The following is a 26253-nucleotide window of genomic DNA, read 5'->3' on the forward strand; positions in this document are numbered from 1 at the left end:
AGGCCATTTGGTGAGTTCCTGTACACTGTGAAGCTCCCCTGCTTATCTCACTCTCTCCCCCCACTACCCCTATGGTACTCTCCATCCCTCCTATCTATTCTTATTGCTATTATATCACCTATCCTACCTCTCTCACAAAGTCTGGAAGAAAAAAGCTGAAAAAGCTCTCCTGGTCTCTAATCCAGGCCTACCTATTGCTGACACCTACGTCAATGCCACTTCCAGGCAAACTATTACAGACATCCTCTTCGCTGTCCCCTCGCCTGACCTGTGGAACCCCTTCTGGTGCCCACTCTTTCCGTTTCTAATCACCCATTAATGGTGGCACTAGGTGGGAAATACTCCTGGCATACTTCTCATCCTCTAGATGTATCATTAATGTATATCACAATGGCACTATCATGGCCCAAGGTTCTCAACCTAATCTTCTCCTTCTCGACCAGCATTTGCTCTCTCTTATAAACATCCTCCCTTCTCCTGCCACTCCATCTTCCTCTCCTCTCACCACTCCACCACCACTGACGGGTGTACCACACCCCTTTACCCCCCTCAGAAAACCTTCAAAGGTGGTAACCAGCTTCACTTAGCTACTCTGAACGCTCGCTCTGCTATCTAACATTCCTCCAACATCTGTCTCCTTCTCGAAGACTTTGACCTAGACGTTCTGGCTCTATCCAAGACATGGTTCAATGCCATCTCTGTCACTGCTCTTGACACTCTCCTTCCTGAGGGCTACAAAATACTCTCCAAACCCAGACCTAATAGGACCGGAGGCGGTGTGGCCCTGATCTTCCCTGAGTGGGTCCCCACCTCCATCAGACCTACTCAACCAAACTCCTCTTTTGAATGCCTCACCTGCAAGCTTGAGGTCTCCCCTACTCTCTCTCTACCCCTTGCCACGATCTGCAGGCCCCCGGCCCTATCTCTCTAAATGGGCTGACCTTGCCTCCTGCCTTTCAACCTCTTCTCCAAACTACTCCTCTTTGGTGACTTCAACAACCACCCCGACTACCATGAATCATCCACTTCTCAGTTCTGTGCCCTCTGTGACTCCCTCTCTCTCTCTCTATTCTCCCTTCTGCCCGACCCACTCTGCCGGTCACACCCTGGATGCCCTCCTTTCCGCTGACATCCCTATCTCTAATCAGGTCACCACTCCCCTCTCTTGGTCTGACCACTCTCTCTTCGCGTTCCACCTAGGACCCCTTGGCCTGCTATCCAAGCTACCCCCTGCACTGACAGCCTCCTTTGCTGTCATCTGACCTATGAAGCGAGTGTCAGTTGCTGCTTTCACCTCCACCTTCACCCCCACACCTACCTGTGACTCTCCTTCCGACGCTGTCCTTGCTAACCTTTATCTTTCCATCTCTAACAGACTTGACATCCTTGCCCCTACCATGAGGATCCCCTAAAACCTACCTCCAATCCGATCTAGCCTCTCTGAAACGTAAGTGCAGAGTTGCTGAACGGAAGTGGTAGACCTTGGGCCTACCCTCTGACAAAATGGCCTGCTGTCTGCTCCAAAGACAATACCGCTTCTCTATCTGTTACAAGAAGTGTGCCCACATCCAACCCTGCATCTCAGGAGCCACTAATAACACAACCAAACCTTTCAAAATCTGCAGGGAACTCGCCAATCCAGATGCAGTCACCACCTCTCTCCTCCCCTCACCTAGGCTCTATGCACTGCTTTGGCCTCCCACTTCACTTCAAAAACTCAGGACATCCTGTCCTCACTCTCCTCCACCCACATCTCCACTTCCACGCCTACACCCCTTCCTCCCTTGGCTCCTATCCTCCCAGCCCCTTCACTCTACTCCCTCCTGCCAATAGCACCAGATGAGTTCTCAAAAGTGGTCCACTCTAAGAAGTCCTCCGTCAAGCAGGTGGTCCCCTGCTCCTCCAGAACCATTAAGAACAACATCTCTGCTCTTGCCCAGCTCTTGCTGACTTCTATAACCACTCCTTTGCCACTGGCTCTTTCTATCTGTCAAGCACTCCTGTGTGCACCCTCTCTTAAAAAAAGGCATCTGCTGACCGCTCCTGCCTGGCTAACTATCACCCTATTTCCACTACCCCCTTTCTCGGTAAACTCCTGGAGACGTTGGTCCTCCCTCAACTAACCCTCCACACTGATCTTGTTAGTTGCCTTCATGACCATCAATCTGGATTCCGGGCATCCAGAGGTACGGAAACTGCTCTCCTGAACACCTGTGAAACCATGCTCGCAAATCCTGATTCCAACTCTCCCACTGTTCTCATTCTCCTTGATCTCTCCTCCGCTTTTGAAGCAGTCAACCATTCCATCCTTATGAAATGACTCAGTGAGACCCTCGGCATCAGTGACCAGGCACTGGATTGGCTGACCTCTTTTCTCACTAATCGTCCCTCCCAATTGCAATTGGGCCCTTTCTCCTCTACTGCCTCACTCTCTACCTGTGGCGTTCCCCAGGGCTCTATCCTATCCCCCTGGCTCTTCAACATCTATCTTGCCCCTTTCGCTCACCTGATTTCCTCCTTCTCTCCCAATTGACAGTGTTATGCTGATGATACACAGCTTTCCTTAAAACACAGTGGGCCTCATTACACGGATTGCGGTGAACCATGGCGCTATTTGCGCCATGGTTCATGCCGGTAAAATACCGGCACCGCCTTGGTGGAAAGGGGAATTACCGCCCTATTCCAAGGTTGGCGGGGCGGTAATTCCTCCTTCCACCATTGCCCTTCCCCATTCCCATTTTTGCCCCATAGGGCTCTATGGGAATGGGGAAGCCGCTAATTACGGTACCGCAAATTGCGGTACCGTAATTAGCTCCCTGGTCCCTTTGTGGGTTGGTTTTTAACGCCTGAAAAAAGCAGGCGTTAGATTTCCCAACCCGCAAAGGGACCTCGTAGTAAGGCGGTAAGGATTTACCGGTACCGGTAAAATACCGGTACCGGTAAACCCTTACCGCCATCCGTGTAATGAGGCCCAGTAAGACAGAGATCCTTCTGATTGGGACACCTGTGCCCTCTTTTCCTCCTACTCTCTGGCCACCCTCTGTGGGCCCTCTACCCCCACCATCATTTGAGGCCAAAAATCCTCTGGGTCATCTTCAATTCGTCTCTCACTTTCATCTCTCACATCTTGGACTTACTAAGAAGTGTCACTTCCAGTTCCACCTCCTCAGGGGCATTCTTCCTTTCCTCGCCTTCCCCCAGAAGATCAATGTCTCTAGATCTCTGGTCCTCTCCAGGCTGGACTACTGCAACAGCATCTTTTTCAATCTCCCTCTTTCCTCCCTGTGCCCCCTCCTGCTAATCCAGAATAGGACAGCACGTCTTATCCTTGGTCTCAAGCCCAGGGACCATATTTCTCCAGCCCTAAAATCTCCACTGGCTCCCCTTGGCTGCAAGGATCAAATTCAAGACCCTCTGCATCATCCACAATGCCTTCTGGGGCCTGTGGCCACACTATCTCGAAATTTTCCCTCCCTAAATGCTCCCCTGCTAGAGCCCTACACTCTTCTCACTCCAACTCTTTGACTGATAAACGCTTCTTTAAGCAGAGAGTGGGGGCAGGGCTCGCTCCTTGGCTGTCGCCTCCCTCTGGCACGGCCTCCCTGCCCCCCTCAGACTAGAGCCGGACCTCCTCAAGTTCAGGAAACTGCTCAAAACTCTGCTCTTCTCTGCCTCATTCCCTCTTTCCCTTCCCTGCTAATCACCCCACTGCCACTGTCACTTGTGGCCTGATCCTCATGAATCTTACAGGATTTCAGGCCCTTCTTCCCAGTCGATACAATCACCCCCCCCCCCACCGACTGCATTGCCCTGCGGGCCCTGCTTGGCGCCTCTGCATCCCACCCGTGGAAGCTGCCTGCACTTGCACTTAGCCTGAGGTTCTCCCCCCTGGCTCCCCTTAGCACTTCCCACCCAGGTCCTCCACCAGCACTTGCCCATTCCTCTGGTACCACACTTTCCACTATCTCCTGCACTTCTCCTCACTGCACTTGCATGGCTGAATGCCACAAGGCCTAGTAGAACCATGACTGTATTTTACTACTTGCTATTGTTAATTTTCCCTTGTGCCGCTCCCATTTAGCCTTGTGGCGCTATGAAACACTACACCTATCACACAAACACTATTCAGTTGTACAAAGCACCTGACAAATGCTCAATAAAATAAAAATAAATATAAATAATGCAATTTATATCCACTTTGAGAAAAGATTTTACAAAAGTGCCACAATCTCCAGATAAATGACCTTGACCTTTTGATCTTTAAGGCACACATTTGATGTGTGCAAAACCCATACCGGTGTAAGTTATGATTAGGCAAAGTTTCTTGTAGTAAAATCACATCATTCAGGAAGAAATTGAAAACTTTTTTGTTTAAATAAATGACTAATCTACTGCGATAATGAATCTGCTGTCCCGTTTTTTCTGTTTGGCTGTGTCTCTACGTTCGCGCCCTGATGCCTGGGCTAGTTATACAATTTGCCTGTAGAATTTGCAAACAAGAGGACACTTACATGTATACTTCGTGTGAGTACCACATCGACTAAATTTGACTTTGGCTGTGTCCTAAAGGAACATTATCTGTCAACAGGCCATCTACATACATTGGGGTCATTGGCTCCAGGGCAACAGCTGAACGAGGTCAAACCATTTCTTTGAATCTGGAAAGAGTTGTATAGAGGTTTTCTGTTCATAGGGACCAGAGGTGCGTGGAGAGCACTTTGTATTTGTCACATGTTTACTGGTGCTCACTAAATGATATGAGTTGTTGCAATTAGCCTGGGTAGGAGAGTGTATTAAAGGTAGCATACCCGTGTTTCCCCACAGAATATGTACGTTCTTGGTATAGTCACCTGAGATGTTTGCCTGGGTTGGCTAAAAAGGACAAGGGTACAATGCTGCTGTTTCGGAGACCATAAGCCGAGGACAGGTTTGAATTTAATACATAGATAAAAATACTGTGATTCATCGTCTTTTTTTTTCGATTGTGTTTTTTGCTGAATTTTCTTTTCTCGATAAAGCTATCGAAAATGATATTTGTTCTTTTTTGGAGGGTCCCCTCCAAACCCCCTCTCCTATATTATTTGTACAGTCTTCCCTATCCCCCACCCCTTATATGCCCTTACCCCGTCCCCATATATTTTTTAATGTTTTTTTTTCTCAAGAAAACAATTTCGCAAAAAAACCCATCGAAAAAACACCAGTTAATGAATTAAAGTTATACCGTAGGAATATGACAAGAATACAGTCACCCTTTATACGCTTGGTAATAGAGTCAAAGCATGGAACATGTCTCGCCATTAAGACAGTCTGAGGGGTATTCGTTGGCCCGAAGATATTTACATTAAACCAATACACAGATGTGTTGATTAGTGAGGCTGTAGTTTAAAACTGATCCGGTTTGAGGGGGACTATATCCACAAGCAATCCTACTAACCAAAACTCTGCAGGTGGAACATTAAATGGCATTAGGTTTTGTCCTTTTACCTCAGCACTGCCAATATGTATAGGTTTGGGAACCACTGTGTATAAAACATTCAAAGATAACTTGGATTTCAGGCCGGTTGGTTCAACATAATAAGAGGAATGGTTAGGTGTCGAGTGATCATACTAACAGATGGAACCACTAAAGTAGGAGCTGTGTTTCTAGTATGCTACCTATTCCTTGGTGAATCCTCTATTATGGATAATGTTTCTAAAATTCTTTGTTTAAATGATTTTAGGAAAGTAAGCATGACATTTTAAGCACGTTTATCTACTATCAAATCCAATCACAAGAACTACACTAGCAAGCCAGATACATTTGAATCTTCATCAGCTCACGCCGGTGCCATCAATAAACCACGTTTTGCTTGAGTGCCTTTACCCGAGTCTATAGGTTCTTTGATGCTAATGTTTGGAAGAGGACAGAGCTGAACATATTACTGCTTGAAGTATACTTGCAATGCTGCACTAGAATCCTGGAAGAACTTGGTAAGGTAGTTTTAATAATGATTGTAGATTCATTGTGGTTTCCGATGTTGAACATGTGTTGAATTCTCATAATTCTCGTAATTGCGCATGGTAAGCAGCGTTCACAATTACAAGTAAACTTTGCCCTACTTGCAAGCATGTCGGGCAGGATTTAATTGTAAATGTTACCTGCCACATTTACAATGGATCCCTATGGGGTCCGCCTGCTTTATTCTGGGGCTGGTGCATGAAGCAGGCGGACCCCATAGGGATCTCAAGCATTTGCTCCTGCATGAAAATGCACGCCAGCACAAACACGCGAGCATTTGCATGGTGGAGAGGAAGGAAGGCGGTGGAAATGCAAGTTGCATTCTGCCCCTCCTCCACGCCATACACATGAATGAAAATGAGCCGCTGTGGCGTCAATGTAAGGTGTATAAGCCTTATCAAAGCCTTTTACGTCTTCCCTTGAAGTTACGGCTCAATTGAAAATGAGCTGCTCTGTGTTAATGGTCCAGGGAATTGTACTCAGGTCGTAGAGTGGCCCACAGGATTGAGTGTGTCCATGCTGTTACAGAGGCTTCCACTCCTCTGATCCTTGATCTAATGATACCCAACCTTTGACTTCCACTGTTTTATTTGTTATGTCTCCTTTTAGATAATGTTTAGAACTTTGCACAATTGGTCTGTATGACTTGATGACAAAGGAGCACATGGACATTAACGTGGCTATTGTTCGTTGAGTGTGTCCGTTTCTGCAAAGATTTCCCTCCTTTTGTCTTGCAGATCCCTGTGTTTAGAGGAGCTTCGTGTTCATTGCTTGGAGACCAGCGCACTGCTTCCTATTTTCATGGCATAGATGGCTTGGGCGATGTTCCTGACCCAGACGCCCCAGGATTAGATTGTGTGCAGAAAGAGCATGCCATAGAGGCAATGATTAGACTTGCAACTGAACATTCTGGCCAGGTGAGCAGTGCTTAGCAACCACAACTTTGCATTCTGTCACTTTCCCCATGCAAACAATTATCTAGAATCTAATTGGCGGCCATTTTGATCCTGCATGTATTGTAATTTTCAATTACGATCTATGTGATGGTTGTGTATTTTCTGCATAGGATAGGGAGTTAGAGCGTAATGATTGTATCCGCTTCTCTCATCTACTGCATGCAGAAAATCCAATGCATCTCTAACCACATACATTTAAATGCGGGCAGAGGCTGAAATCTACATGGAATTGCGCATGGTTTCTGCCTAAACCTGGTGGAAATTATTGGGATTCGTATACATTTTGTCTGCAGTGCAGGGCCATCACATGCATACATAACTGCTACATTTTGTGTGCAGAACATACACACACATACATGAAAACTATCAAAGAGGACTGCTAACAAGTAAGTGTATGCAAGTGGGCCGCTCCGTGCGCTATGAGGGCACAACCAAAATGATCCCCATTGCCTTTGTATTTGATGTGACCAAGTAAACATGTTACACGGTTTCTAAGATTGGAAACTGCCTGTCTAATGTTCTGGAAAGCACTGAAGACACACCTCTTCCACATCCCTTGGCCAGTATTAACCTGCCACGGCAAGCACGTCACTGCAAGACATGTCATCCTGAAGCTTGCAGTCGAATGTGAAAGAAACCCTGATACATTTGATCCTTGAATACCCAGCCCTCAGAAAGCAAAGACAATTACAGCTAGGCGAAATATGGAAACTTTATCATTCCAGAGAGATTGAAACCTGGTGGAGAATCCTTTTAGAGGGCGAAAGTATGCATATTAATTTAGCGCTAACTACATTTTTAGTGGTCACCTTTAAAAAAATTGAAGAGCTGCCAGCAATGGTGAACTGAGATAATATTGCAACTAAGCCAATCAACGATAATCAATGAGATACTCAGATATCTTACACAGATGTGAGACTAATCATGGACATATAGTGAACGAGTTGGCCTACTTCCCCTAATTGGCCCATATACAGGGTGTGATTTATACGTTTTTATTTGTATATATGAAAGATCCAGATTAATTTTATCTGATGTTGCTGATATTTTTTAAGCTTTGAGTTATATGTTTGATTTGAAGGTGAAAAGCTAATTAAGAACTTACGCAATAGCTAAAAGGTTTTCAATTTTGTAAACCAAAAATGCTAGAAAAGAAATGAAAAAAAAATACAGCTGACTTTCATAGATGATCCTAGTCTATTGTGGAAGCTTGCAGTAAAGTCCATGTTGAAAATCGTACATTGGAGAGAGTAAGGGAAGAGAGAAGAAAGAGGCATACTACAGAGCACAGTAACTTACTGGATGAAGAGGATCTTATTCTTTATTGGGGAATTGAATCTTTCTTGACTTTGGGGGTCGCTCGCCTTCTTGGGTGTTTTATTTTGTACTGTAGCAAATTAACAACCCAGCACCAGTCTAGAGGAAATCTTCAGCTAGGCGATGAAGTGTCATTCCTTAAGCCAGGTAATGCAGCGAGAGGGAATCTGGGGGATGAGGCCTGGGGGAGGTCACACGCTCTGTGATTCTGATGCAGGAGGAGGTATACGGAGGATTGCCCAGGGTCTCTCCCCCATTTCAACCCTCTACGGTCAGGTCATCCATGCACACAGAGAGCTTTAATAGCGACAAAAGTGAAGTTTAGATGGCAGTCGTATCTGCAAATCTGCCCAGCGCTCACGAATGATGCAGGAGATGCAGCAGGGACTGTGAAAGATTCTGAGCAGCAGTACAGAAACAGCCAGTGATGATCAGTCTTGCTAGAGGGAACCATGGTGGAATCAGGCAACCGTAATGATACAGCCAACTCGTTCTAAGAGGGCGGATCCCATGCTTTATAGACTCGGCCTATGGAATCAGGCATTAAAATTACCACATGGGCCCAATGAGTGGCCTATGAATCACAGCCAATCCTAAGCTTTCACCAATCAAAGGTGTCCCCATTGAAAACCTCAAGGTGCCAATTACTGACAGAGCCTGGGTTTGAAAGAAGGCAGGGACTAGTACAGTGTGTGGGAGTTTGAAGATGTGTTAGCAGCGTGAAGATGTGCAGAGAGAATGAGGAGAGCAATGTTGGTAGGAAGGGGAAGTGTAGGGAAGAGCAGGAGAATAGCAAGACCACGGGAGAGAAGAAACGGGAAAGGAGAAGTAAAATAAAGGCATTAAAGGATGCTAAGCCCAAGAGGGAGAAGGGTGAAGGCAGGAAAAGTGGAAAGGAAGGCCTTGGAGGAGGGCAAGATGAGGAGATAGAAGGAGGAAAAGATGTGAAGGGAAAGGAAGGCGTTGGAGAAGGGACAGAGTTCAAGGAGGAAGTTGGAGGAGAGCAAGAGAGAGAGAGAGAGAGAGAGAGAGAGGGAAGAATAGGTAATTAGAGGCAGCAGGGAGGTGAAGAAGGAGGTTGGTGGTGGACAGTGAAGGCCAAATTAAGTTGCCAGAACTGGTCAAGCCAAGAGGACCAAAGGCTTGAGGGTGTACTTAGAGATAGACAGAAAGATGAGTGGGGCTAGAGCAACAGTGCAGGCAAGCTAATAGAGCTACTGAAAAGTATAGTCTTGTGTACATGGGCCAAAAGAATGGTAAGGTCAAAACCAACTGACCCAATAGAAGCAGAGAGCAAGTTTGGGAACCTGAGCCATTGATACATGTCAATTTTAAAGTGTGATTGAACAGGTCTTCATTTAGCGTCTGATTTCTTGGAATTTGGGATGTGCAACCGCCTATAGGTTACTGGGGGAAATCTACAAATAATGAAGGAATGGTGTCTGGTCCAGGTGTCCTATACCCTTGTTCAAAATCCAGCAAAATGTTCCAACACCTATTTTTACAATTCCTTGCCCCTCCTTGAGATAACCTAGGCTACAAATAAAACGTTTGAACCATGTGGCCAACTGAAAATCTTCAAACCCAGGGTTAAGAGTTCTTAGTATCCAGGCTACCCTATGATTCAACACAAAATGCTCCAAGGTTTGGCCAACACAAGAGCAGTATGCCTAGCTACAAATGTCCAGCCCTATGCTAACTAAATGCAAAACAAACAACTGTTCCTGGGAAGCTTTTTTCCGTCAGTTTGGAGGTTCCTTTATTGTCTGCTTTCAGCACATGTCTTGGGACCTCTCCCAGGCATTCCATTTCAGAGCGTTCTCTTCCTAGGCCTCTCTGGGGCCGTATAATATTCACTCATAGGGTTCTCCCTTCTGTCAGATCTTTAGGACACGCAAGAGGTCTTTCCTAGACGTTGAAGCTGCTCATCTGTCACACCAGGTATCTCCTAGACCATGTGCTTTTCGAGATTCAGAGCAGGACCCATCAGTGGACTTCGGGTTTCTCACAAAAGCTCCCTGCTAGAACTTAGATCTTTCAGTATGATATGATATATGATATGATATGGCATTTATAACATAGTCTCAATAGGCAATTCCTGGACTTTGTGATTCTCTGGATTTATAACAGGTCCCTTCCTGGACTTTGGTGGGTTTCAGGAATCACAACAGGTCTACTTCTGGACCCTGGGTTTCAAGATTCACAAAAGGTCTCTTCTTGGACCTTGTATTTCATGGTTCACAACATGTAACCTGTGGGATTTTGACTTTCGGGATTCACAATAGACTGCTTCCTGACCGTAGTGCTCTGCAGGATTTCCTGCTTGAATGGGTATTCCCAGCCCCCTCATTCAGGGCCCTTTAAAGGAGTCAATATTATGTTCTTGGTCTCAATCCTTACCTAGGGGTTGTTAGTGGAAACCCTTTTGATATGGCTTTTCAATTCTCCCCCAAAGACTTGAGAGTGGCCTGCGAGTCCTTCTGGGCAGTATTCCTCCTGCATAGCTATGAATGCATAGTAGCCCTCCAGTTTGCACTGCCTGCCATCAGGTAGTAGTCCTTCCAGTCTCCTTCTCTCCAGCACACTCCACTTTTAGCATGGCAGCATCAGCAGGTATATAATCTCTGCCAGGTCCAAAGCTCTGAATGACCTTTCCCAGCCCCTATTACAATTTTATGAGGTGGTGGGGTACCTTCTAAAGATTGCTCTGACTGGTTATTGTTCAGTTGCTTTTCTCTCTCTCCATGGGATTGGTTATTACTTTCAGAAATATTAATTTCCCTTATTGTATGATTATTAGTTAGGGTCCGTGATTGGTTTATGAGGTAATGGGTTCTGGTAGGCTTTAATAGGAACCACAAGGGTTCAAAAGTGACTGCAGCATGCAGTGCCTTCTTGAAATGTCCTTCCTTGAATATGGTGGCTTTGCAGTGTTTCGCTTTCTCTTCTGCTGGAAGCAGGGTCCCCAATGGCATGGGTGCTGGAGCTCATGGTTGATGATCTCTGAGCAGACTGTTTATGATCTAGCAAGTCTGCTCATCCTTGGTTGTAGTTTTCAGTCCTTGTACTAGCTTCTCGCTAGGTGATGTACTCTGGGAGTTGAAGTTCCAGGTGTTTGCTGCACTGGTTTGTTCTTGAGGACAGAATACAGTGTTCCTGTGAATGTGGCCAGCCAGTGGGATTTCGCTCCATCCATCCTGTGGGTGATGCATCAGTTAGCCTCTGGGTCAGCCCAGTACCTAGCGGCTTGCCCTCACTAAAACAAGATTCACCAAAGACAGCTAAATAAAGACACAGGCTAGTCAGGAGCCATACTTCAGATTCTGGTGGTACTGGAAAGCTCACCAAAGATTATACATAATACCTGTTTCTGAGACATTAGGAGAGAATATGATGCCCCTATGTTAGCCAGGAGCAATATTACAGGATCTGGTGGTATAGCCACAAATCCAACTCAGGAAATAAAAGAGGGTTTGCCTCATGGCGAGCCGAATGGGTACTGAGAACGTGTGTGTGTAGTGATACACAAGGACCCAATCATCAGGTCATAAGGGAGCCTATGGTGGGCTTGATAGAGAACTAAGCTGGCAATGTCTCGGGAAGTACCAAAGCCATTGCCAGTTTAGTTCTCTATCAAGCCCACCATAGGCAGGTGTGAAATCTAACAGCCTCACTTTTGGCTGAGGGGGCAGCCTGACATCTGTAAGTCAAGCAACCACAGCCCAGGAGGTCTAATGTTCCCTGGCGAGAAAAATGAATTCACCAGTGCTAAGCGACCACAGCTAAGTATGGCCAATGTAGGCCAGTGACATTTACTGAGGGGTTTATGGATCCACAAAACTCAGAGAATTGTCAGTGACTTTTTACAACCTTTTCAGGAATATCTTATCCTGACCATAAATTGCTCTACAGTAGAAGCTTTAATTTACGATCATGGTCCTACCTTAGATCGATATAAGTACTCACACACTTTCCTCTTATTGTGTTTTATTTACACCCTCAGACTCTTTTAAGGAGACACATGCGTGTTTATGTCTAACCTTACTCCAACCCCGTGTTTTGGACTCAAGAACATTTTGCTGAAACCTTACATGAGTCTCAAGTCTTCTGTTGATCCCTCCTTCTGCGACAGCTGTTTGTTTTTCCAGTGAATACATTGCAGAGCTCTGCTTCCATTTAGAGACTGGTGCAGCCAGCAGATAGGGTGTTAAAACTACTGTGTTTATACTTCAACCTGTAGTAATGGTGTCACTTTGGAATCTCTCACTTTTAAGTACTACAAGTGCCAATGTCACATCGCTAGATGTTCTACCATGTACATCATTTTACTTTTGCAGTGACAGCATGCTAAGTGTGTTGTCAGTTTATCCTGAATGGGTGGATTAGCACCGCCCACAGAAGCCATGCCTGCCTACTTGGGTTGCAAACGCAAGCACAAAGTCACATTTATGGAATGGAGACCGATGAGCAGCATTGGGATACGCTATGCCAGGTGGCATGTGAGAGCAGGTTGTGGGTTAAAGAAATAAATACAATAAAGATATTGCTGGTGTTACTGTACTGGGGTCAACAGAAATGACCTTGCATCTTCTTACAACTTACTTACAGTCACTTGCATGCCAACATGCCTCGTTCTATTCTTTTTTTTTTTTTTCTTTTTTATTTCATATAACCCGCCTCGTTCTATTCTGTAGGTGCTGGTCCAGTAACTAATAGTACTCCTGGTTTTTTCCTCATAAATCCAGGACTATAAGTCCCAAAATTAAAAGAAAATACTTGGGCTCTCATCCCGCAAAAATAATTTGGGATTATTGGGAAAGGAATAGGTATGGGGTTTGGTGGTTAGTGGGTGATCTTAAAAAGAGAGCAGTTAAAATGTTGCTGTGATTCGAAATGGCAATACCTGTGTGGCTTTGATTACTACCATGCTCCAAAACTATTGGACTGCGTATTAAAGGAATGGTTCGCCCAAACATTTTTATTTCAAAAATAGATAGGCAATATAAAAAAAAAACGATTGGCATTTTTTTTTTGAAGTCCCTATGTAAAATTTTGAGCAATTCATTTCAAAGATAGCACATGGGGGCATCCATTTTGTGAAATGTATGCCCGCCGCTGTGCTCGCTTTGGCTTTTGTGGCACTAATGAAGGAAAAGCCAGCCAGCTGTAGTAAACAAAAGCTACCACAGGGTGGCTTTTCATTCATTGGTGCTGTACGCGGAGGACGGGGACCGGAGACTACAGGCAGAAAAGCTGCAGCTGCATCTCGGTAAGTGCTATTTTTTAAATAAAAATGAACACTAGCTGTGTTTTTTTTCTAAGTTTTCCGGGCTGGAGGAGCAGCTTTAAAAACGTATTTATGTTTGCGGTAGCTTTTGAAGCGACCGCAAACATAAATACAACGTTATTGTTTTGAAAATGCTGCGGTTTTTCTTTCTAAGTTTCTCAGGCTCCTCCGGCTCGGAGGAGCCTGAGAAACTCAGAAAGAAAAACCGCAGCGTTTTCAAACACAACCGTGTTGTGTTTCTGCCTGCCGTGGCTATCACTTTGGGTCTCCGGTGCTCCCACATGGGAGCACCGGAGACCCAAAGTGAAAGCCAAGGCAGGCAGAAACACAACACGGTTGTGTTTACATGCCGCAGTGTTTCTGCCTAAATCTGATTTCCCATTTGGGGCTCTCGGGCTCCCCATGGGGGGCCCGAGACCCCCAAATGGGAAATGCTAAATGCTGCAGTGTTTCTGCCTAAATCTGCTTTCCCATTTGGGGCTCTAGGGCTCCCAGCCTTAGAGCCCCAAATGGGAAAGCAGATTTAGGCAGAAAGACAACGCGGTTGTGTTTGAAAACACTGCAGTTTTTCTTTCTCAGTTTCTCAGGCTCAGAGGAGCCTGCGTTTTCAAACACAATAACATTGTATTTATGTTTGCGGTCGCTTCAAAAGCGACCGCAAACATAAGTACGTTTTTAAAGCTGCGGTTTTATTTCTAAGTTTTCCGGGCTCCTCCAGCCCGGAAAACTTAGAAAAAAAAACCGCAGCTAGTGCTTATTTAAAAAAATAAATAAATAGCACTTACCGAGATGCAGCTGCAGCTTTTCTGCCTGTAGTCTCCGGTCTGCGTCCTCCGAGTCCCGGCACCAATGAAGGAAAAGCCACCCAGTGGTAGCTTTTGTTTACTGCAGCTGTCTGGCTTTTACCATTAGTGCCGCAAAAGCAAAAGCCAGCACAGACGGGCATCCATTTCACAAAATGGATGCGCCCATGTGCTTGCTTTTTCAATTTTTGAGCATGAATTGCTCAAAACTTTACATAGGGACTTCGAAAAAAAATGGCAATCGTTTTTTTTTATATTGCCTATCTATTTTTGAAATAAAATTTTTTGGGCGAACCATTCCTTTAACACCCGGGAGATAATTATCAGCCAATCAGATTACTCAGAATGCTGGCTGAATCCATTTATAAAAGCCTGTTTTCCGACCAAGCTGTTGGCTGCTCCTCACAATCGCCACTAAAGGGACCACTCCTCATCCACGCAAACCTTGCGAAACAATACCAATATACACTTATCTGCCACCTGCTGTCTGTTGATATGCCCCTGCTTCCACGCAACTCCCTTCACCACTGGCCACAATGGACATTTGGAAAAGGCTCCCTTACCAACATTCTTGGTGGCAATTTCGCTTGTAGTTTTTTTCTTCCAAGGACAAAGTCTTTGTGGGCTTTATGCATTTCCTTCTTTTTAAAAAAACAAAAATAAATTGGCAGATATTTTTCCCAGGCTTATAATTAGACAATAATGCCTGGAATGGTGAGCTGAACCACATGGCAATGGCTCGCCACCCTTGGTAAAAGCCTACACTTCATTTGGGCATGTAGATATTGCTGGAGGGTCTTTACCACCTGGTATGACCTTGCACTCCAGGGCATTATTACTTAATTAGCACCTGGTAGGTGGTGAGCAGCCAATCAGGTTGCTTGGAATGGGGCTGAGTCCAACAGCCTAAGCCTGAAATCCAAGGAAGCTGTTGGCTGCTCATCCGTGCCCCCTTGTTGCCACCTCACCTCTGCCCAAATCTTTAAAAAAAAAAGATTTAATTTGTCTGCCACCTACCACATCCTCTGATCTACTACTGCTTCTGTACTCATACATTTGCCAACCACCTACAGGGAAATGAATAGCACGTGTGGTTTTGTGTGTTTTTTAAGGAAAAGAAATCCATTATCATCCCAGATGTTTTCCTGGGTGCTACTGGTAATAATGCTTAGTTGGAAGGCCATACTGGGTAATACCTGGCTTTGTCAGGTCTGTTAACACCTGGTACAGCCCACCACTAGAGGCATTAGCGTCTAATTAAGTACTTTACCCTGTAGATCAATAAAGGTATGTTTATATTGCACACACATGTTTTATTAATAATGGGTGAAAACAAAATGAATAATAATAAATAAGAGGATATCATTGGTGGGAGGATCCAATCAGCAACCCTTGGAGCTGCTCGCTTCCCTAGCATGTGTTCTAACCTGGCACTGATACAAGCCTGACAGCATATGAACCTACTTTCATCCCAAGATGCCCATTCGAACTGTGGACAGGAACATTTTGACCATAACATTAATTTTAACCCAGGTGCCCAATTGTAGTATCCGGATTAGTCAATGGTAAATTTGTATGCCCCATGAACCCCCACTTATCGGTATCCCTATACCAACTGTCCCCCTCTCCTCATAAATCTTATCAATGAGGGTCCGGAATGAGTGTCTGTACACCCCCTACACATTGTATTCAGACGCTTTCACAAACAAATACATTAAAAAATAAGTATCTAGCCTGGTGCTTTAGCAAAGTGGTTGAGATAAGTACAGTACTTTCAATGCTGCAATTGTTCCATTGTTGACTTTAAGTTTCAAAATACAGTACATTTGAAGAGTATTATAACTGTGTGTGCAAGTCAATGCATGTTTTTAAATGTGTGATTTTGCATGTTTCTTTTTAGATTACATTGGTGGCTACTGCTCCCCTGACTAATCTGGCAATGGCTGTGAGAATGGACCCTGAATTTCCCAATAAAATTCACAACCTGTACATCATGGGAGGAAACATGGAGTGTAAGTACTAATAAAAGTGCAAGCGTTTACCAAGAGTTGCACCAAGCAAAAGCAGCGTTTGGAAGAGGACTTCAGTGTTTCATTCTGGCACTGCATGACTGTGAATGTGTACATGCCACCACCGCGGCCAATCTGTGAAATTGAATTTAGTAAGGAAGGTTTTTCTCTTGTGTGTATCATGGATGAACATGCCATTACAGTTTGCACAATGAAAGGCATGCTACATATGATATTTTCATAGAAAGGCATGTTTCTGTTTGGGGCTTTCAACTTCCCCTTGTCCACATTTGTGGACAATGGAGAGTTGTGTAAAAAAACATTAGTTTTCAGGTTATTTTCAAATCTTTATTCTCATAAGAAACCTATGAAATTGTTGGTATTTTTTACCTTATGCCAAATGAACTGCTGCTTTGTCATTTCACAAGAAGAAGCCCAAGACAATAGAAAAAACAATTATTTATTTTTAAAAAAACATCAAAAGTATCCTATTGAGTTACATATTTTGTCTTTGCCATGCTGCTTATGTTTTCAAAAAATAGCAAGCAGATATGTGCTGTGAATGGTCAAATATGGCAATATCCAGGACAATATTAAAGGGTAGTAGAGAGCAAACTGTTCTACTAGCTCATATAAAAAAGCTTGCACAACACTGTCAGGTTTTGCAATGATATCGAAGGATGGATGAGTTCATTTAAATCCCCAGAAATCTAAAGGCATCATCTGAACAGAACAATGCTAGACTAGTTACCATAACGAAATATCTGATGTGCACATGAGTACATCCTCTAAAGGACTTCATTAGTGCTTCTCAGTTGAAGTAACAACTACCTGCAGTTCTTATATTGGTTGATATGACTTCCTTATGGAAGGAAACAGGTGCTGCTGGCCGAAGTAACTCTCTGAATTACCACATCATATACCATATCCCTTTCTCAGCCAAAATAACAGAGAAAAGTACATCCTCCCAACAAATGAAATACATCAAAGACAATACCCTACTCCACGTAAACCAACATTGTTTCCACTCTACGAAAAACATTGAAACAAGCCTTTTGTGACAGGGTCAGGGCCCTGACATTGTCAGGGAAGACCTGGGACACCTCCTGACCTGCGACCATATGGCTATGGGGCAGTCCTGTCCCAGAGGCGAGGAGAGGAAGTTGGGGGTGGGCTCAGAACATAGCCCCCCCCACCCATGTGCCATGTCTGTTAAGCCCAGTATCGCCATCTATTGCATGATATATCTCTGTCCTGTTTGGCCAGTGTCATCTCTTTTCTTTTTCAGAACTGCAAATCCCAGGGTGCACCTGGGAACAACCAAGAAAACTACCAAACAGAAGTCGTTCCCAAGGAGGGAACTCTCGTCCCCTGCACACGTTCTATGGCTTCAGATAATAGCCAGGAATTTTTAGAGAGCCAGAAGCACAAGAAAGTCAAAACACCTCATTGGCTCCTTAACGTTCTTTTGCAATTCTAAACAATCCTAAGACAAATTAATGGTTATGCATGGGTGTTCAAGTAAACCAAGTCTGTCTTCTGAAATATCTAAAACCAGAGAGAAGAAAATAAGGGGGAATAAAAGAAATTACTGACAAAAAAGTGCAAAAGTTAGACATGCAAAAATGTGGGAGCCCCTCTAATAAGAACAAAGATGGCCAAATAACCTGTTCTATGGGAAGTAATTTAGACTTGAATGCACATGCAATGGGCTTCTACCCCAGAATAGCACCACCCCCACACAGATCTAATTCCAGCAGCACAAAAGATAGACAGGTTAATCTGCTCTAAAGAACAAACACCAGAATTAAGAGATCTATAGAAGGCAAAGGAAGCAAGAGGTTTGTAATGGTTTGCGTTGGCTAACTAGCATTTAACACTTATTAAATGCAGAGCTAGGGTACCGACTTTGAGTATACACCAACCCTGAAACGATTTAGAGCCTACTGCATGGAAATCACTAACACCCCCAGACGGTTTACATTTAGGGGTTCCCAGATCTCTGTTGTCTGATTTATACTGACAGTCCGCTCTAAGTGGCCCCCTCTTCTTAGGAGTCTAGGTTACCTGGCTCAATCTCTAGGTCTCAGGAACTCTTCCATCTAATCTTTCTATGTGGCAAAGTTTTCTCCAGTTCCTCTTGGAATTCACCTGCTGCAGGGTCCTCTCACCCTCTTAGGGCTGGATCCATTGTCTTTTCTTAGGTTGACCTATGATTCAACTTAAACTCTCCGGAGAAAAGTACATTGGATAACATTGAGGCAATCATTTCTTATATGGTATTATTAGTCAATGGGCCTCATTACGACCCTGGCGGTAAGGGGTTAACGCCAGCGTTAGCTGCGCCGACCCCTTACCGCCAATTCCGAGTTCCCCTAGCGCCATGGAGGTTTTAACACCCGATTTTAGCGGGTGTTAAAATCCATGGCGCTAAGGGACCATGGAGTTAATTACGCCACCGTAATTTACGGTGGCGTAATTAACGCCTTCCCCACTCCCATTATGCCCTATGGGGCAAAAATGGGAATGGGGAAGGGTAAATGGGGATTGGGGACTTACCGCCCCGCCAAGGTCGGAATGGGGCGGTAAGTCTGCCAACCACCATGGTGTAAACGTAGTTTACACCATGGTGGTAAAGTCACGGCCCAGGCGGTAACTTACCGCCTGGGTCGTAATGAGGCCCAATGTAATGTTAGGGGATGCAAGAATTTAAACCTTTACACCATTTGAACCCTAATTCCTAGATCTAGTCGTTTGTACCATTAGTTCTTCATTCTGTCTAGTAATTATTTGTATTAACACAGGGCTTCATTCCGAGTTTGTGGGTAAATAAAAAATCATGTAACTATTATCTGTTTTTCAGTCCCCCTGATTATACATTGCAAACCCATAAGGTGGTATTACCTCCAGTTTATGCATGGAGGTATTACCGGCACAGAAATGGAGCAGTTACCTCTGATGGCATTTCTTGCAGAATACATTTTTCCATTGGCTAATTAAGTCCTTTGGAACTTCATAATGGGGACTAAAACAACGCATACTCAGGAGCAAATGCACAGTTAAAAAAATAAATACATTAAAAGGTACCTGCTGAGCTAGAGTTATTGCCCTTAATATTGTCTAATGTGAACTTTGCATAAGGCATTACCTCCACAGCCTTCCTCAGCTGTCTTGAGATGTATTTCTCTTATGACGGAGAATGTCGGATGCCCACACCACATAGTTTAACGTAGACACGTCATCTGGAGTAGGCAGGCAGAGAGGTATGCTGAGCTTGTGGTGAGACAGAAGCAATTGGTAGACTCAGTATTGCTCTCCTATAAGTTAACTCTGCACTTCATGTCTTAGATAAAGTATACAAAATACAAAGCTCTCATTACTACAAGCTTTATGTCTTCTCATTCGGTGGTTACAAAGCCACAAATGGGATATGAAAACACAAGAACGACATACATGAATAAAGTAAAGCAGGGCAAAAAGAAAAACCACAGGACAAAGAAGAAAAGGACAAACAGATAGAAAAGAAAGACAACAGGAAGCAAGGGAGAGAGAGAAAATAGAAAAGAAAGACAACAGGAAGCAAAGGAGAGAGAGAAAATAAGGCAAAACAAGTAACAGCGCTGCCGGGTTTTCCTACCATATTAAATTGCTCCAGTAATACCATGCCAGCAGTGGCTGCAAGGTTTCAAAGTATATATGGAATCTTAGTGGTTGCAAGAAACGTATGACCAGCACAAAGTTGCAGTTTTAAGAAACACATTAATAATAGAGGGAGAGCCCATTTTCCAAATGCTATTTTGAAAGAAAGAAGGAGCAGCTCAAATGAAGATACCCCATATGAAAAGGCACGGAAGTGGAGCGAAGTGGTCTGTAGTACCGGTGACAACCCTGGCTTTGACCTGCTGGAGCACTTTTGCGGCTGACTTTGTAGGGTTTCCCCGTTGCTGGCGGCATATGCTTTTGGAACACTGTCCCTTTAATTTTCACTGCGGCTGAACGGAGCAGCAACAAAGGTCCCAACTACTCTACATAATCTTGCTTCCGGCGTGGAGCGCGCACAGAAGTGGAGCGAAGTGGTCTGTGGTGCCGTGGGACCAAGGGACCGAGAACAAGACGACTAGCCTTTAATGTTTTTTGCAGTAAGCTTTAAGCGTCCTGATTGTGGACCTGATCATTCATCTTCTTGCCCTTATGACTGTTTGTGGCCTGAGAAGATCCTGAGAAGTGGCTCTCATTTATAATTACACCTGGAGGCCGGGTTTCCTATAAAATAACAAGTCTGACAGGGTGGTGTGTGGCAGTCTGGCTTGAGTTCCTTCTTTGGGTGTACTCTCCATCGCTTCCTATGTCTTAGCTTTGTTTCCTGTTCCCGCCTTCTCTTCTCTCTGTTCTTTTCCTACTTTTTTCTTCTCTTTTATTCTCTTACTGGCACTGGAAGTGCATCTGAACGGTTAATCCATCCCCCACTGTGACCCTATTTTTGCAAACGTATGGCTCAAATGTGTGTAATTAAGACCCACGTATCGATAGTGCTTCCAAATCAGGGCAAATAAGGACCAACGGGCCACGCTCCACAGTGATACCGGGGCACGCTCTAAGCAAGCCCATAGTCCCCAAATTAGCAAGAGTCTGCTAGGTGCTGCATCACATAATAAGAAAGCCTCCAAATTTGAAGCACTGAAGGCGGACCTTGCGCAAACAAAAATAAAATCCTTCTTTGGAACTGTACCTCCCCCTACGGACCTGCTCAAGTATGGCTCCCTCGGCTAAACCATCTGACAACAGAGAGCATGAAGCTATCTATGGTAACATCTCAATCGATAATGATGGGTCGCTGTTGAAACTTGGCCAGGGTATCCAAAGGAATTCGATGGCGCCAGCTGACTCTGTGTATGACGATGTTTTGCCTTCAAGCCTTTCTTGCACTCCCGACTTAAAACAATTCATAACCACCATAGAGTCCTCTACAGGAGAAAGTGACGATGAGGAGGACTCAGTGGGCCTCATTACGACCCTGGCAGTAAGGGGTTAGCGCCAGCGTTAGCTGCGCCGACCCCTTACCGCCAATTACGAGTTCCCTTTCCGCCATGGCGGTTTTTACACCTGCTTTTAGCGGGAGTAAAAAACCATGGCGGTAAGGGAACTTGGTGTTAATTACGCCACCGTAATTTACGGTGGCGTAATTAACGCCTTCCCCACTCCCATTATGCCCTATGGGGCAAAAATGGGAATGGGGAAGGGTAAATGGGGATTGGGGATTTACCGCCCCGCCAAGGTCGGAATGGGGCGGTAAATCCCCTTACCGCCATGGCGTTAACGTAGTTAGCACCATGGCGGTAAAGTCACGGCCCTGGCGGTAATTTACCGCCAGGGTCGTAATGAGGCCCAGTGACTCTGAAAGAACCATGCCCCGGCGACCTACATAACATAAATATACACAGAGAAGCATCATCTGCAGTTTTGGAAGCCGAGGTTGAAACTCTATTGCTATTATGTGCAAACATGGCAGAAGAACAGCTGCACTTAAAGGGGGGCTTGGTAAAAATTCTGGCTGACAATCACATTTGGCCCTTCATGGATTCCTGGGGTAGTCGAAAAGGGGGCGATTAGAGTCCAGAGTGCCTTGTTACAATACACTAAATTTACTTCTGCCCCAAGTTCGTTGGCTGATTTGGCACCAAGATCTCTGACCTTGGTTCCCCCTGCGTTAAGGGCTATGTCGTCGCCTTGAGGGGGAATTCCATCAAAGAAACAGCTCACGTATTGGATGACTCGGAAGGCAGTGTGTTGGAGGCAGTTTGTGCTGAACTTTCAATGTTTAATCATTCCCCCATTGCCTCCCTGTCTGCCAAGCGCAAATACAAACTGTGCAAGAAAAGCTCCTTGCCCCAGCAGAAGTCCCAAATTAATGATTGTAAGAATAAGAAGTTCCTTAAGAGTTCTACTCCGGCACAATCACGACAAGAGGGTGGAACAACTGTTTCAAAGGAAATGGGTAATGGGGAGGTGAGGAGGGTGACCCTACGGGATTGGATGGATGGATGGCTGGCTCAGCCCACAAGAGTGATGAAAATACCTACTAAACTGGTGTCGGCTGGCCCATCTACAGCTAGTAATACAGTGCCTTTTTGCTCCATACATCAAAGCAAACAGCGTCTCTGCTGCAGCGGCCACCATCGGGGCTCTTAAATAAGGCCCCTCTGTCGCTATTCCCTCCCGCTGCTTTGCCTCTTAGGGGCCGATTCATGGAACAAACGTGCGCCGAAAATCTTCGCGCAAGCAGGCGCAAGCGGAAAAAAACAGGCGCACGCGCACGCGTGCGATTCATGGAAGTCCCTGCGCGTGTTTACCTCGGGATGTGCGCCAAACCCGTGCATGGCGCACACGTCACTGCAACATCCCGAAAGACGTGCGCGACGCGCACAGTGAAAGCGCACAACCTCTGCGCATACACTAGAAAGTGGGCGGAACACGGGGCGTAACGCGCGGAATGGGGAACAACTCGCGAAAACAAGGGCGTAACTGGGGATGTACTGCAGGGAAGCAGACGGAACGCCCACACGCACCCGAACCACACGTATTCATGGAATCGAATAGGGCAAAGCCACGCACAGCAAACGACACGCACAAGCCGAAACACGTCCGCCACACGAAGGCAGGCGGTAGCGTCCCTGCGCATTACAAAAGTGGCAACATACAGCAATCGTGCGAGCGGGGCATGTGTATTTCGGGGTTGCGCGGGAAGTCACACACGCGATTGAGCGGGGTACGTGTATTCCGGGGTTTCGCGGGAAGTCACACACGCGATCTGGCCTGGGGGAGCGGGCTACGTGAATATCGGGAGTTCGCGTGAAGTTATGCACGCGATTGGGCCTGGGGGAGCGGGCTACGTGTATATCGGGGGTTCGCGTGAAGTTATGCACGCGATCGGGCCTGGGGGAGCGGGCTACGTGTATTTCAGGGGTTCGCGTGAACTTTTTCACGCGATCGGGCCTGGGGGAGCGGGCTACGTGTATTTCAGGGGTTCGCGTGAACTTTTTCACGCGATCGGGCCTGGGGGAGCGGGCTACGTGTATATCAGGGGTTCGCGTGAACTTTTTCACGCGATCGGGCCTGGGGGAGCGGGCTACGTGTATTTCAGGGGTTCGCGTGAACTTTTTCACGCGATCGGGCCTGGGGGAGCGGGGTACCACTCACCGTCTGCCTTGCGTGTAGAAGAACGCGTAGCCAACACCCGCTGTGAAGTAATAGCGTGTGAACCCCAACGGATGGAAAACACACGCACCGCACGAAAAGCACGTACAGAACATAAAGGCACGCGGGATCTCCAAGCCCTGCCAGGGCAACGCCCGTGCGCAAAACGTCACAGACGCGCTTACGCTGTAAGGGCCTTTGGTCCAATGAAATCGCGTACGCGTGCTGACGCGCTTACGCGCTAAGGGCCTTTCCTCGATTTTCACGCTGACGTGCAGGATTTTCACGTGCCAAATCACTCCGTATCAAGCTGGCCACGCGAAAACACACGGAAGACCACGCTCCTGCCCAGAAGGCCGAATTACTGCCCCCCAGTGCCCCGAGCAGCCTCCCACGTGCCATCTGCTGCTGCCTGCCTGCCTGCCTGCTGCCACCGTGCCCTGCCATTTGGTGCCTGCACATCAGCCATCTGCAGGTGTCCAGTTGCTGTGTCCACCCCTGCTGGAACAGAAGACTCCCGACTCGGATAACATCGCTCCACAGCCCAGCCCCAGGACCCAGTTGCCCACCCACTCCTGCCCCTGGGGTTGCCATGTCGGGCACATCCACATCTGGCACCAGTGGCAACCCCCAGCCAGAGGGGCAGAGGGGCACCAGCTTCACTGCCACCGAAGTTGGTGTCCTGGTGGAGCAAGTCCTGGGGCAGTATGATGCCCTCTTCGGATCGTCCCGCGCCAACAAGGAAGGACGGGAGAGGATCTGGGCCGACTGTGTGGTTGCCATCAACGCGGAGGGGGTGGCAACCCGCACCATCCAGAAGGTCAAGAAGCGCTGGGAAGACTTGAGGTCCAGGACCCTCATAAAGGCCCGGCGCCTCGTGGAGGGGGGCCGGGGCCGCATGAGCTCCATCCAGATGAGGGTCCTGGAACGCGTACACCCAGCGCTCCACGCCCAGGTCCTTGAGAGGGAGACCCGTCTGGAGTTGAGCGGTAAGTGGCCAAGCATTGCTGTGTGAGACAGGGCATGTTGCAGTGTGCTGGTTGTCTGATACCTGCCTGTATGTGTGACATAGGCCATGTACGCATGTATGTGTGCAGGGACATCATGGTAATGCATGTGCGATCAGCAATGTGTGAACCGCACGGTCGTTGCATGTGTTTAAATGCGACGTGGGGAGCCCTATGCAGATTGTACACATGAGAGCATGGCAGTCTCTGTTCCTGGACATGGGTGGGGGTGAGGGATGGGTGCTGATGCCAGGTACATATATGGTATCCATGTCTGTGTGCCTGACCTGCGTGTCTGTGACTTGTGAATGCCATGGATGCATGACACATGTCTGTGACAATGTACAGATTCACTGATGCAGCCTAGTCATCCTTGTATCCACTGTGATTGGGGTGTACGGGGCCAGATGGATGTGACTGAGGTGAAGTGTGTGCATGTGATAGGCATGACCCATGATGCATATGAGTAGCATTACATTGTATGTTTCGAGAGTCCATTGGACATGTATGGAAATGTCCATGGCATGCACCATGACTGTCACTGTGTGTGTTTTGCCTGGACTGACACATGTGTTGTGGGGGGACATGATGGAAGTGTACTTTGACAGTGGCACTCATCTGCTATTGCTTCCTGTCTAGGGGACCATTGTACAGTACCCTGATGCTTGTGTTCTATGTCTCCCTCTACGCAGCGGCTAGTGAAGAAGAGGGCGGAGACGGCGCTGTGGAGCAAGGCGGCGGGGATGCCCCCACGGCTGCAGCGGAAGGGGTGGGTGAGCCCCCACAGGGGCCTGCTACGGCGGAAGACGGTGAGGAGCCATCCAGGTTGGTGGTTTCCACAGAGGAGGAGGAGGCCGCCACTGAGGCGCACATGGGGCCTGATGGGGGCATCCCTGCTGGTGCAAGTGGTGCAGTCCAGGGGCAGGGGCAGGAGGCAGCACAGGTCACCGTGGAGGGGCCTGTGCATGTCGCTGTCCCTGACCCTGTGGGTGCACCACCATGCACCAGCAGGGATGCCCCGTCCCAGGCCCGTCCGCAGGTAGAGGGGATGTCCATGTCATCTGACTCCCCTCCACCTGCGGATGAGGGGACCCCTGGCCGTATGGAGAAGATCCTGATTGGGGTCGCGATGCGCACGGCTGTGATTCGTGATGCCGTGCGTGCTTCCCAGGAGGAGCACGCACGTCATCACGAAGAGCACCGTGCCGACGTGGCCCAATTGGGATCGTCCATGTTCGGGGGTTTCCTGCATGTGTCGGCCAATCTGGTGGCCCTCTCCTCCTCTGTGGAGACTATACGCCAGTCGTTCTCCTTGCCGTCTTCCGGCCCAGATGCCACCAGGGCCCCCTGTGGACCTGCCCTGACCAATGCAGCCAGCTCGGTGGGGATCCCATCCCTGCCACAGTCGGGAGTCAGAGGTCCAGCAGGGGTGGACACACCGGCAACTGGACCCCAGCAGATGGAGGATGTGACGGCATCATCGGGCAGGGCACGTGCACAACGGCGTCGGTCGTTTCCATCAGCCTGGATGCCGTCGTGCTGGCACAGGCAGTTGCGTCGGAGGCAGCAGCAGGCTCAACGTGGGAGGCATCATGGCTCGGGGCCATCAACATCAGGGGTGCAGGCATCGGCCGGAGGGCAGGAGAACCCTGGAATGGGAGTGGCTTCCGTGTGGGAGCGTT

The 26253-nt window shown here is 47.0% G+C and overlaps 1 protein-coding gene across 1 annotated transcript in view; it reads left to right on the top strand.

The window, feature by feature from the left end:
• Window positions 1–26253, top strand: part of LOC138481507 (pyrimidine-specific ribonucleoside hydrolase RihA-like) — a 295952-nt gene that overhangs the window by 170485 nt on the left and 99214 nt on the right. The window contains exons 3-4 of the mRNA XM_069613694.1: window positions 6736–6915; window positions 16262–16373. Coding sequence (XP_069469795.1) covers window positions 6736–6915; window positions 16262–16373 — 292 coding nt within the window. The remainder of the gene's footprint in view (window positions 1–6735; window positions 6916–16261; window positions 16374–26253) is intronic.

Source organism: Ambystoma mexicanum, chromosome 5p, assembly GCF_040938575.1.
Source record: "Ambystoma mexicanum isolate Mex_15411 chromosome 5p, UKY_AmexF1_1, whole genome shotgun sequence".
Lineage (NCBI taxonomy): Eukaryota > Metazoa > Chordata > Amphibia > Caudata > Ambystomatidae > Ambystoma > Ambystoma mexicanum.